The 14,313-nt window shown below is 40.7% G+C and overlaps 1 protein-coding gene across 3 annotated transcripts in view; it reads left to right on the top strand.

The window, feature by feature from the left end:
* The window catches only part of OSBPL11 (oxysterol binding protein like 11), a 45,280-nt gene that overhangs the window by 11,904 nt on the left and 19,063 nt on the right, over positions 1–14,313 (top strand). For 2 of the 3 annotated variants that reach the window (XM_033163247.1, XM_033163266.1), the window contains exons 2-3: positions 9,331–9,399; positions 13,082–13,257. In XM_033163247.1, coding sequence (XP_033019138.1) covers positions 9,331–9,399; positions 13,082–13,257 — 245 coding nt within the window. Of the gene's footprint in view, positions 1–1,735; positions 1,810–9,330; positions 9,400–13,081; positions 13,258–14,313 lie in introns of those variants that run through there. The other variant, XM_033163257.1, reaches the window with a different exon arrangement.

Here is a 14,313-nt window from a genome sequence, read left to right as displayed (position 1 = left end):
AGTTAAATGTATGTACCACCTGTATCTTCCAAGAAGCTCAAGATGGTGTACACAGTTCTCCTCCACATTTCATCCTCACAACAACCCTGTGATGTAGGTTAGGATAAGTGATGGTGACTGGCCCAAGGTCACACAGCGAGCTTCATGGCTGAGTGGGGATTTGAACCCTGGTGCCCCAAGTCATAGTCCAATTCTCTTACACTACACTGACTCTCTTGGAGCCCCTGATGAGCTGCTGTACCACACATAAAATGGACCCAGAATCTTCCCCCTTCATGCCCAACTAAGATGAAGGCAAGCCTTGTGGTAGGTAATGAATTGACAAAGAAGTGATTGCAAGGTAGCTTCAGAAGGACGAGCCTACTCAAGAAGAGGAGGCATTGGGTGTATCGTGCAGTCAGACTGATCAGGAAGGAGTTTATCTGTACTAGCATCTCAATTTCTGACTGACCTTTGCTGGTACAACAGCTCCCAAAGATCTCTCTCCTGAAGAGCCATACTTTCAGCTGCTATGTACTTTGCCTTGGCTCCTGTTGGTCAACAACTCCAGCTCATGTGCCTGACCTTGACTGGGTTCACCTCTGTTCTGGGAGTTGCCTTTGTGCTGGTGCCCTGTGCCATAGTTCCAACTGTGGGATGAAAACAAATTGGTTGGGCCAATTTATAAGATGTGGAAAATTCCATTCCTTCTCTTCCATGTCTCAAATGCTTAGGATTTCAACAGAATAGTTTCATGGGGGATGGGTGTGTTTCTCTTTAAACATCTCATATGCCTGGAGAACATTAACAACATGCAAAGTCCTAGTCTCCAAGAGAAGGTGACAGCATCCTGTTTCTTGAAGAACTTTTAGGAACTGAGGGACTAAGAACTGACTTGGAGTATTATCCTTAGAATTCGTTCTTGTTATTATGAATGGCAGTTTAGCTTTATCACTAGCTGACGTTCTTTTCAGTCTCTCTGCAGGAACTACATTTGAATAATCTCTTCTGAATGTGAAATGTGTTTCCTTAGTACAACTTCAGGTTTTCAGCTTTTGAAAAATATGGCCACACGATACAATTGAAAGGAGAAAAAAAGACTGCTTCACACTTTAGCAGTGAAATCCTGTCTATACAGTACTTACTTAGAACTAAGTTCCACTGAGTTGCTCCCCAGTAAACATGCATAAGACAGCAGCCTAAACGTTCTGTGTACACACACAAAAATGCGGCGTGTGCACTAGAAAGGTGAAACTGTCTGTTCTTTTCCACTGCCTGTACACAGGGTGATAAATGTTCATCTGCCACACATAATATGTGCTGCAGCCTTTGGAGTTGCAAAGTCTGAGAGGTTTCATTCCATGAGCTGCAGGCATGTACTGATATTGTGTGTGATACGTTTCAGGAGTGAATGCTGTAACTGAGTTCTAGTTCAGATCAAGTCCTGAAACTGCTGCTTCATTGAGCCGTTTTCAAGCGGCCTTTGGTTATCTCAACACTTCACACTGCTCAGTCCAGATTTTAAAACATGTCTTAGATAGCAAGTCAATGAGAATTGTTGACTGTTGTGCCAAAGTAAGTGGAAGCATACAAGACTCTTAACTTGGTCATGAGGATGTAGACACATGCTTCTCATCTACAGACACTAACTAGCCCATTCTGGGCAGGGTAGGAGGAGTTGGATACGTAAAAGGTGCTAGAAACAGACATTGAGCACTAAGGCTTACTACCTTCTGCTTGAAAACATGTTTCACTTTCTAGCTGAGAGGAAATGAGTCTTTATGAGCTTGTTCTGCTTTTCTATGCTTTTTCTTCAAAGACCCTTCAAAGGTAGGTTTCAGAGACTGACAGGAGAGCTACTTTCTAAGTGGTGCACGTTGGCCAGACATGTGAGCGATTTGTTTCAGAACTGCAAATTGATTGTGAACTATTTGCTTGTTCAAGGCTTCTCAGCACTGAGGAGGGAGTGTAGTTCCTCATTTTAAGCACTTTAATTTCAGAGACAGAGCTAGTTCACATGATTTGATTTTGATGCAGGCTAGGCAGCAGGGTTTAGCAATAGGAGCTGCCACAAATAAGTAGTTTTGCGTTGCAAAATCATGGTGTTATGGGCTCTATTCCCTACCCTAACAGTGCTCTGCAGAGGATCTAATACTGCATTTCCTGCCTGTGATATAAATAAGTTGTATTGTTTTAGAACAGAGCTGTTTTGTAAGGTTCATTGCATTAGATCAATGGGTTTTAAAATGTGAGATATGGACAGTTGCCATATCTCATGTTTCACTGATCTTTTCTTCTCGCACCCCTGACAGTTCCTCTCTCAGGACGAGTGGCAGAGTTATCTCACTCCCTCATCTCTCCCAGTTAGGTGCAAGTCCTCCCCACTCTTCACACTAAGCTTGTGGGATCAGCAAAGCAACTTGTTTTTTCCCATTATAAGTTTTGTTTTCTACAGATAGATTAAAGCATCACCCCGGCCAGTGGGGGCTGTGCTCCTTTACTTTTCTGGAGCTTCCGTCCTCTTTTTCTTGGACCTGAAGTAAACAACCTATCTTGTTTTTGCTGTTACAGTTGGGGATGCTTAAAGGACAGTTTGCTAGTCTTGAGATTTTTCTTATGACGGTTTTTTGAAAATCTCTGTTTTAGACTGGCCAAATCTTATTTGCTTGTGGTTACTGCCTGCTTTGTATTCCTCTCCTCTCCTGCAGGGGCAAGTTAACAGGAAAAGGGGTGGGATGAGTGTTTTGGTGAGTGCAAGAAGTAACCTCTTGTCCCTACATGACCTCTGTAAAAAACAATAGGTAGTGTGGGGTCATTACACATTTGCTGAGATTTTGTGGTTTTGTGTTTACAGATTAAACAGAAGCAGAACCTAAGCAGAGACTCTTGTGTTTCCCAACACTTCAGGGAGGCAGCAGTGCATTAACTCTTTAAGTGGTGCCTAAGCTAAATGTTTATCCTGTAGATGCTGGATAAAAATGACTTTCTTTTCTTCAGATAGTGGGTATTTAACTAAGAAGTGCTCTTGAACAGTAGCAGTTTCATTTGTAGTGTGAATTTCAAGCAGGATGGTGCTACTTCTTGCTTGCATTTATAATCAAAGTTCGGGACACATTAACATTCCTGGAGGTGACTTTCATAGCCAGTGCATTTTCTTCTGTTACATACTGTTGTTTGCCTACCTTGCTGGTACATAATTACAGTAAATTAATATAGTATTAGCAAAAGTAATGCTTTTGCTGAACCAGAGGAAGCTGGAACATAATGGGCAATGTTCAGCTAACTTTTCCCGTCAAGGATTTCTTCTTGCACATTGGGACCTTCTCCCTTTTCCCACTCCCACACTGTATGCCTTGTATCCTCCTCAGATTGTTCTGGAGTGTTCAGGAAACCCCTTGAACAAATCTTGGGGATGCATGGAAGAAGGTTCCATTGTGCAATTAGAGATCCTTGCACTGATGGAACATTCAATGTAGTGCCATGTTGGATAGAACCTCTTGTGTTCCATGTCATTTGGATTGATGACAGACAGACAGACAGACAGATAGATGCTGTTACAAGTTCAGCTCATTCACTGTGATCAGCAGCCAGTCACTGAGCAAAGAATATGTGGGTTTTTTTTGTTTTTTTGTTTGTTGGACTTGATGGCTAGAAATATTTCCTCTAGCGGCCTTTTGGAAAGAGACTTTCTTCAGCAAGTGGGTAGGGCAAAGAAAGAATCTGGTGAAAAACACCAGAGACAACAATGGAATGAAGCTTTTTGTTGTATACAAGGGCCTAATGGACAAGAGTAATATGTACTTTTATCACACACACACACACAGCCAACTCATTAAAAACCACAGTGGTGTACAACAGAATCATGAAAACATTGTAAAATTATAAAGATAACAAAATATGGAAGAAATGACCAACAGTCGGTCAAAATTATTCTCTAAAACTTTTTGACGAAAGTGTTTTCAGCAGGCAACAAAACTGATGGCTGTTTGATTTCAATAAAAACATTGTTCCAAATTACTACTCTCACTACTCCAGAAGGAAAAATCAGGCTGCAGTTTCCAAATCAGCCTCATGGGTAGCCCGTGCATTCCAGTACTGTAGTCCAATTCAGCAGTTATCAAAGCTTGAACTGGGATACCAAGAGACATCCCCCCCCCCTAATGCTTGTACTACTATGGCCAAGCTATGTCCATATGTAAATGGTCAATTTAATTGACTAAATCATCAAAACTAACATGATCAAATCTTAATATCCTGTTCCAGAATTATTTTGTAGTAAAAGAGAAAAGATGGTCAAAGGGATATCTATCTTTCTCCACGTTGCAACAAGCATTTTATAGGAGCCAGATTTTAATAACATAGCCACCTGATTTATTATAAACATGCCTGATTACTCTGCTGAGGCAGCCACTGATTCACACACTCATTCATCTTTACTATTTTTTCTGTCTGATTCACCAATCTTTTCATCATGGATTTGGCTTAATTCTTTTGTTGCCGTAGTTTCTGTTAAAAGAGTCAAGCCTCTGAACTACAACTTGCGGCAATTCAGATGCACCTTTACAAATTGTGGCAAGGTAGTTCTATGTTGATGTAATTTGAGAAAATGTACTAGACACCACGTTCTGTGCCATCCAACACTTTAAAAATCTTGGCAGTTTGCACCACTATGAGATGTGTTGCTCTGTGAGTAACGTTTCTGATTCTTTTATGCTATTTCAATTATTCACACACCCTGTGTATGCAGTTCTAAAGGAAGGCACTTTGATGTAGGCTTCTAAATGAAAAATAGGTCATTATATTTAGTAAATGCTTCAGTTCAGCTTGCATCTAGGACAGGTTCTGTGTTTTGCACATGAAATAGGCACCCAGCAGTGCTGACTTGCTCAGTAAGGCTGTGCCTAGTAGAATATCTCTGTGCCCTTAGCTGTATGGGATATGCTGATTTTGGATTTTTATAGGTCTTTTAGAGTTTCTATGGGTTTTAAAATATTTATTTCTGGTGTTTAGGCATGCAGGGCTGCTTTTCTCCAAGCGACCACGGAGAAGCATTGCTTTACATTGACAACTTCCCAGTGTAGCATGGAATTCGTTGAATGGTAGATTTTCCAGTTTGATCATTTGATGTAATTTGACCAGGGCTGGAAATAACACTTCAGAGTTACACCAACCAACTTGGTGGGCCAGTTATAGGATCTGACTGAGGTTAGGAACCCAGAAATGGAACTCTCATTTTTTATTGTTCTTCCACTCTTGAGTAATACTGTGCTGGCATGTCAGGGTTTCATTCTGTCCTCTTCTGTTTAGTGTCCCTGTGGATCTGCTGGAAGAGATTGCCAAAAGGATGGCAGTAACATGTCAGTATACTTGCATTATCCAGCAATATGTTTCCTTTTTAGCGGATCCAGACCAGAAAAAGGGCTTTCAGTTATGGAGCAGTGTCTTAGCAGCCCCTGTTGGGCTGAAGAACAGACTCTATATAGAATAGATGGTGGAGCTGATGCCAACTGTGAATCTCTAAAGGGAGGAGGGAGTCTGGTGTAGGTGCTGTGGCGCATTCATTAGTGGCCCAGGCACACTCTTTAAATTGGGGATAACCAATGCAGAAAGCCTCCCCTGGTGCTTCCAGGCACCATGGTGCCTACGACTGCCAGCTTGGTAACACTCAATATTTGGGGGCGAGGGGCAGGGTTGAGCTGGGAGGGCCTGCCGCCTTGGATTTGGTTGGTCTGCAAGGATTGTGGAGGGGGAAGAAATGGTAGGAAGTGCTTGTTTGTTGCCTACTTGGAACTGGCAGAATAAAAATAATAATTTGAATAATAATGTTTTTATTATTTATACCCTGCCCATCTGGCTGGGTTTCCCCAGCCACTCTGGGTGGCTTACAGAAGGCACTTGCTTCACCCCATGAAAGGACTGTGTGTTTTAAGAATTATGCAGTTGGGCACAGATATGTGTGTGTGTGTGTGTGTGTGTGTGTGTGTAGTGTCTGAGCATAGAGGTATATTTGAATGTGTGGTTTGTGTGAGGGAGGGAGAAATGCACTTGGGCAGAGAGGGAGAGGTGTGTGTGTTAGAGAGACAGACAGAGAGAGAGAGTGGTAGCAGCTTTTTACTATTTGCACCTAGTGAACTTACTTTTTTTAAAAAACAACAACAACATTATTTCCATATTACGTCACAATGCAAATATACCAAAGCCTTCACCACATCATCCCCACCCCCACATATATTTATCATTTAAATCCTCAATCAAACATAATATTCCTTTGTCCCTCCCCCTGCTTCCCTTCGCCCCCACTTGATTTCCTCTACATTCTGAGATTACATTTATCTTTGCATTCTACAGATTTCTCAATTCATCTATGTATTCTTATTGTCCTTCCTTACTAACTTACATTCACTCAAATACTTTATATTTTTAATCTAGGCATATTAGCATATCTTTTTTGATATTCTTGATTTTTTTATTTTTCCATATATTCATCAAAACATTTCCACTCCTTTTTAAATTTTTGATTCAATTGATTTCTTATGATAGCTGTTAGTTTTGCCAAAGCTAAGTATTCATTTAATTTACAAATCCATTCCTCCCTTGAAGGTAGAGTTTGTGATTTCCATTTAGCAGCAATCACTACTCTAGCTGCTGTGCTTGCATATAAGAAGATTCTCCCCCCCCCCCAGTGGTATCTCTTCCCCTATCAATCCAAGGAGATATATCTGGTTTTTAATTTATTGATATTTTCAGCATCTTCTTTAATTCTTCATGTACAGTGGTACCCCGTGTTACGCAGGGGATCCGTTCCGGATTGCGCTACGTAACATGGGCGTGCTTAACACGAACGCCCCAGAAAAAACCCCAAAACCCGGAAGTTTGCACGTTTTTGTGCTTCTGCGCATGCTTCGAAGTGCACAGAATGCTTCTGCGCATCTGTGCGCACCCGCGCGTTGCACGCGTTCCTGGGAGGACTTCCGGGTTGCGGAGGTTCGTAGGTCGAACGTACGCAACATGGAGCGTTCGCAACTCAAGGTATGACAGTATTACTGTCCAGAATTTCTTAATTTCCTCACACCTCCACCACATATGTATTGTTGTTCCTATTTCTTTACCACATCTCCAACAAAGTTTGGATTTCAATTTATATATCTTTGCCAACTTAGCTGATGTTAGATACCACCTGTGGAACATCTTAACAAAATTTGCTTTGATTGTGTATGAGGCGATAAATTGAATATCTTCTTGCCAGAGTTTCTCCCATTGGTCTAGAGCAGGAGTGGCCAACTTCCAAGAGACTGCGATCTACTCACAAAGTTAAAAACTGGCAGTGATCTACCCCCTTTTGGGGGGTTCAGGGCAAAGTTGTTGAGCTTTTTTAAGGAAGGAAAGCCCAGTTTTTTGGGGTTACGTAAAAGTTGTTGAGCTTCTTTGGGGAGGAGGGAAGCAACATTGAGCTTTTTTAAAGGAAGGAAAGCCCTTTTTTTGGTGGTTCAGGTCATTTTGGGTGTGCAGGGCAAAGAAGTTGAGGTTTTTTTTTAGGGCAGCCAAAGTTTTTTATCTTCTTTGGGGGGAGCCACTGATCTACCAGTGATCTACCACAGACGTCCAGTGATCTACCGGTAGATCACGATCTACCTGTTGGACATGCCTGGTCTAGATAAATAGTATGTCTGACATCTTGGGCCCATTTTATCATAGTTTCTTTCATTTATTCATCCATCAATTTCCAGTCCAGTAAGAGATTATATGTTTTAGATAACAGTTTCTTATTATTTTGAATTATTGTAATACTGAATTTTGAGTCCTCTTTTGCAAAGCCTTTCTTTTGATCAGAATTAAATATACTTCTTAGTTGTATGCCATCTCTCAATTTCATATTGCCGTATCTCCTCAAAGAGTTTTAATCTGAGTTTCCCCTGTTCCTCTTCCAATAGTTGTCTATATGTTGGCCAATTTATTCTCATATTCATTTTTTTTCACAGCATACGCCTCCAGCGGCGATATCCACCAGGGTGTCTGTGGTTCCAACTGTAGTCTATATTTGTTCCAGACCTTATATAGTGCACTTCTAAGTATATGATTTGTAAATTCTTTATTAACTTTTATCTTCTCATAATTGAGATATGCATGCCATCCATACCTATTATTAAAACTTTCAAGGTCTAATATATTAGTTTTTTCCACTCTAATCCAATCTCTTACCCATATTAAACATTCTGCTTCATAGTATAATTTTAAATATGGCAATGCCAATCCTCCCCCTTCTTTTCTTTCCATCAATAATTTATATTTTATCTGCGGTTTTTCCCCTTGCCATACAAATCTCGTTATATCTTTCCTCCATTCTTCGAAGCAATTTTCTTTATTTATAATTGGTATCGTTTGGAACAAATATAGCATTTTTGGCAGAGCATTCATCTTTATTATGGAGATTCTTCACCATAACTTACTTTATTAAGCTGAGATATGAAGGGTGTTCAGATGTTACATTCAACAACTGTATAATCCGTGTACACAAAGAGTTGATCTGTACTCTTCTACAGACTTTCACATATGACATTTAATGAGTGCACAGCCTATACAAATTAGTTGAGCTGTATAAATTAGGAAGTGCACACTCTCGCACAAACACTTGCATGTATGTAAAGATGGCTTGCATCTGTGTTCAGTGCGACATGTAAACAAGCCTATGATCTTCTAAACCATGGCAGGGTTTCAGAGCTTTCTTTTAGATTTTTGGAATTGCACCAAATATTCCATTTTCCAATGAGGGTCATAATTTATAATGTGCACTTAGAGGTTCCAAGAACAGTGTGTTTGGAAATGAAAACAACTCTTTCCTTAATTACTAGTGCCCAGTGATGGATTTGCTTAACTCCATTGTGTTAAGCCTGTTCTTTTTAGCCTTAGTTAAGAACAATTTTCATAGTGAAAAGTTGTTCAAGAGCCCAGACGTAATCTTGGGGGAAATTAGAAACCTTAAGTGTGTTGAGTAATTTAATCTTAATGTTGAAGCTTTTTAAATGAGAGGTGTGGTGTAATTGAATGCAGATTCAAAGTGGTTTCTGTGTCAGTAATGCTGGAATTGGCTCCCCTTAATCTGCAGTCTAGTAGGTGTAAAGCGTCTCCATTCTGAATCAACACTGCAAAGACAAGGAGAACACCAAGCACTTGCAGCAGTCTCTGTTTCAGAGTCATTTGACATTAATGCTGACTTAGATTCAGCTTCTAAAAATAAAGTTATTGGAAGAAGATTTAGGCTGCAAATATGAAATTGCAGAACTTCTACATGAAATGTTTTCATTGTCATTATTACTCTTTTTCTGATGGACTTTGTTCTTATATTTGTCACAGTGACCACATGGAAAATATATCGGGCTATTTAATGAAATACACAAATCTTGTCACAGGCTGGCAGTACCGGTAAGTACGGTTTCTTAAAAATTCACTGTATTACCTAATGATGAAATGAAGTTGTCTTAATCTGTAGGCAGGGATTTATTTTAAAATGCTGAAAATAGTCAAGGGGTGTTTTTGTTCTGTTTTAGAAAAGGATAAGCAAACTACAGATAAAGGCAGAAATGTTGCATCAATCTTATTTTTGTGCCAGGCATTGATTGCCTGAGCTGTAAATGCCCTCATTTGACTAGCAGGTTTTGTGTGTTTCTGAGGAAAAACTCTGCTATGAAACACATTCGAAAAACCCAGAGTACAGTTAATATTTGGGAGTGAAGTGCAAATAATGAGGCATGCTTTGATTTCAAATGTTATATTGGACAGTACATTTGAAAAGCATAGTGTTTACAAGATAAAATACTGCAGCCCTGTTGAATATTACAGATGCTATTCTGAGATACTTCTTGGAGAATATTTAGCATACCTAGTGTATTGCTATTGCAACCATCTTTTGGCATCAGTATTTGGGGACATTTGAAAAAGGTTTGAAATGCTTGTTTTTCACAAATCTAAAGAGGCTTTGAGGAATTCAAATTAAGCTGTTGCTCCCAACCCCTGCAGCCTTTCCTTCTACCCCAAAAGCTCAATGTTATTTAGATTTGACAGATTTGGATATGCCCCTCCTTATTTTTTCTCGGCTCTCTGAAGTATGCACCATGTTTTGGTTCAAGACTTTAGAGCTGGTTAAGGGGAAGAATTAAAAAGTGAACCAAGCACTTCACCTTCCTTTTTTCTCCTAATGCCTTGGTTGTATTGCATTGTGTGTTTTGAGCTAAGGGAACAGCAATTCACGATTTCCTCTAAATGTCAGCTATATTAATTTGTTTCTCCCATCTTTACTTCCTGTGCAGTTTGAACTTGAACTCTCAGTGTGTGAACAACTAGTTTTCGTTGCACTGAGGTTTCCCAAATACACATTTTGTTATTGGTGCTATATAGTGATTAAACTACCGGTAACCCCATAGGAAACCATTGCATTATTATTGTCCTATAAACAGGCGACGATGAAGCAGCAATAGCACAGTTTTGTCTTTTAATAATGGAAATGGTAGTATATAATTACCATTAGTTTTATTTGGTGTGTGAGAGCCATCAGAGTGCCACTAAAGTCCTTCACAAAAAATTATCCCATTTCCCCAGCCCTGATGTCTAGGACAACTTAGTAAGGTTTAAAAATGTTGTATACATAATTTATAAGTACAGCAACAGAAGTATATATACTCTTAGGACCAAGCCACGCATGACATGTGACTGGATCTACCAATCTTTTTTGAGAAACAGCAGCAACCTGTTTTTTTTAAACACAGGCATAGATTTCTGAATTTGGTCAGAGCATCAGTGCTGGGGAGGAGTCCCTAAGCCCTCTTCCCTAATCTAGACGATTCCATCCTAAATTGCTGCTGTGTTTTCCTCTCCCTATAAAGTACTTAGCAAATATATTGGCTGCAATGCACAATAACCAGTGACTGAGCCATACATCAGAAAAGGCCTGTGCAAACAGAAGAGTCTTAAGCAGGAATCTGAAACAAAGCGCCAATTGTTATTGCTTAATAGTAATAGGGAAAGAGTTCCACAACCTATGCACCGACAGTCTAAAGGACTTCTATCTTTTGGAAGCAAGGCAAACATCATGTGGCATTCTTAAAAGTTCCTTTCTGGCTAAATAAAAATATTGGGCAGAGGCTCATAAACCTGTTCTCTGGGTTTGACCCTGCAGATGAGTATTAGAGATATTGCAGTACAGTCCCTCCTGTACTCATTTTGTAGAGTAATCCAAGAGGATGCCATTATCAGTACTGTCAGAAACCATAGAAGAAGGAGAATGGTCATACTTTCTGTGTCCTGCTCTTAATAAAGGTAATTCTTTGAATGACCCAAGGGTGAAATCGGTATCCTCTAGCCATGCCTGCAGTTGCTCCTCCATGATTCCACCATGACTTTCCTCCTCTAGAAAGGAGGTCCAGGGTAGGCTGCTTGAGGAGTGGCTACACCTCTGCTGCCTTGAGGACAGCAGGGACCCTCCCCAATGCGGAAATGTGTTAACTACATTCTGAACCCACCCAGTCACACCCTTTCTGCTAGTTTTTATTAGCCAAGAAGAGCAGGGGTCAAGAGAGTATTGCTGCAAAGAACCTGTCAATGTCATCAGGCTGCAGCAGAAGGTTAGACATGGCAACAGACAACTCAACAGAGATGTCCTTCAGGCATCAAGTAAGTTTGTCCTCAAAGGTACAAAGCAAAACAGTCACCAAGGGCTTCCAAGGACACTACGGATCCATCCACAACATCAAGTGTGATCAAACTTTAGGCCACATTAGAAAACTCAGTTGGACATTTACTGGAAGGTGCATTGCATCTGATAAAGTAAGTCTTTTTTGCCATCTGCATTACAGCATAGTAGGCAGGTTGTGGACTCTAACTAGTGTTTGATCAGCTTCAGGATGAGACATGTGCCATTTGCATTATAGTCATTATCCAGCCTGCTTTATCCTCCATGCTCCTTAGAGTACCATGGGGCTGCCTGGACTCTGCAGCACCTGAGAGGACACTCAGGGTCAATTGTGTGTTACCTCACTTTTTCTCAATGTGATGAAATCTTCAACAGGTTCACCTGTGGGAAATCCTCCAGATATCATTCAGGAATCCCTTGGATTCCATAAATCTCAGGGGTGGGCCAACCCTCTTGGTCCTCCATCCCTGTAGGGAGACACTGGCACCAGAAGTCCGCACTTTCCCAGTAAGTGGTCTGTCCATGACACAGGGGTATTGTAGAATCCCCTCCTTTCAGACTGCTCCTCCCATTGTTCAGAGCAAAACACACATTCAGGATATGCTTTGTTCTGTGCGGTTTGCCAACTGTCTGTTGTGGCGTTCCCATCATAGCCATGGAGGCTAGGAAATGCCAAGCTGGACTGACAGTAGACCCCACATGAAAATTGAAATTGCCTAGAATAATTGTCCTCGTTCTTCCAAAATCTTAACAGAAACCACTTCAAGCTCAGTCGCTGAGGTTACTGAGCAGCAAAGGGGGATGGCACAGCAGTGGTATTCCTAGTTTGTTTTTATGGCCCAACACCAGACACAGACACTCTAAGCCAGTTCCAAGTTCAAGAGGTTTTCTGGTGACAGGAGAGTATTCTGATGAACTTTGGTGACCTAATCCCCCAACATTCAGGCCTAGCCCTGTGCTGCTCTGAAAAGCCTCACCACCCCCACATCAAAAACATTAGTCTCAGTAGCAGCACAGAGTTATATACCAAGGGGAGAAATAATATTTTTCTAAGCACAAAATGCCCACAAACATGTGCAATTCCTTTGTGATAGAAGGACTTCCTTGCCAGTCTGGGGAACTGCAGGATCTGAGGTCCTATCCCTCAGCCTGTGTATTTAGCATGACTGTGGACCCAGAGGCAGCTTATTGACTGAGTGGGGAGTCAATTTATTTAACCTAACAGGAAGAAACTGGTTATAGCTGGCGGACTGGTCTTCAAGGCAGACAATGACTGCCCTTGACTTCATGGAATATTTGATCAGTCAGTTGATGGGCATTCCAAAACTAATCCCAAAATATTTAAATATGGCCACCTGTGTAAAGAGTGGCCTTTAGTCTTGCTTTACTCTTACATGGTTTATTCTCTCAAAACTACAGGTATTTTGTCTTGAACAATGAAGCTGGTCTCTTGGAATATTTTGTGAATGAACAGCTGAGAAACCAGAAGCCCAGGGGGACATTACAGCTGGCTGGAGCTGTGATCTCTCCTAGTGACGAAGATTCTCATACGTTCACAGTGAATGCAGCTAGTGGAGAACAATATAAGCTGCGAGGTAAGACTCCGTAGTTCTTGGACTTTCCCACTAGGAGGAAGCCTTGCTTCTTCTTTGCTTGTCTTTGGGTAGCTGTCTTCTTCAAGTCAGCGTCTGCTTGCTGTTTTATATGTTCGGAAAAATTACTGTGTCTGAATTTGAACAAGAATTTTTTTACAAATTAAACTGCTGGAGGTATAAAGCACTTTCTTTCTACATAAAAAAATGCATAGTTGACAAGAGAAATATTAAAGACTAGTACATTAACCCCGTTAAATTAACGGGCGCTAGAACATATGTGGTCAAACTGTTGCCCTAGCAACGTCGGGGACATGCGCAGAGCTGACTGAGCGGCTCTCGCTTATCTCGGTTTTTTTTTCTAACAACGCGAGAGCCGCATGACGTAGCCAGCTCTGCACATAGCGTCCCCGCTGCCCTAGCAACATCGGGAACACGCGCAGAGCGTCTCTGCGCTCCAAGTCCCAACGGCTGTCTGTGGGGCACATGCGCAGTAGCGCAATCCCACAGACACAGGGACTGGACGCAGAGACACTTGCACTTTATTATAGGTGATAAGTGAAATCCTCTAATTTAATTTAGCAATAATGACTATAACACAAATGTTGGTGAATATAACTTCTCCATGTGGTAAAATATTTATATGCATATTATAGGTATATACAAAATTATATACAGTATTGTAATTACCATGTGTTCTTGAGATTTTTTCAAGTTTTTTAAAAATATATATTTTAAACAATTGAAATCATGTTAACCATTCCACTTTGATAGTTGGCATAAAAACTGTCACATTTTTTCTGTATGCATCATTTGGGGAGAGTTGTGCTTTTAGTCAAAACAAGAGATGTAACCAATCAGTGTGCTGTAAATTTTTACTAAAATGCACAATTGCAAAATGTGACACCTGAAGAATGAGGGCTGATAGTTCTTGACCCTTTTACACAGGCGTTCAGACAAATGCCACATTTCATTGAAGAGGAGTTTTCTGTTGGAGTCCAGACTGGAATGTTTCTTCTGACTAATAGTGAATACTTGCAACACTTAATAAATCTTACA

Source organism: Lacerta agilis, chromosome 1, assembly GCF_009819535.1.
Source record: "Lacerta agilis isolate rLacAgi1 chromosome 1, rLacAgi1.pri, whole genome shotgun sequence".
NCBI lineage: Eukaryota > Metazoa > Chordata > Lepidosauria > Squamata > Lacertidae > Lacerta > Lacerta agilis.
Note: the sequence above shows the minus strand (reverse complement) of the source record. Positions and strands in the feature narration are given on the sequence as shown.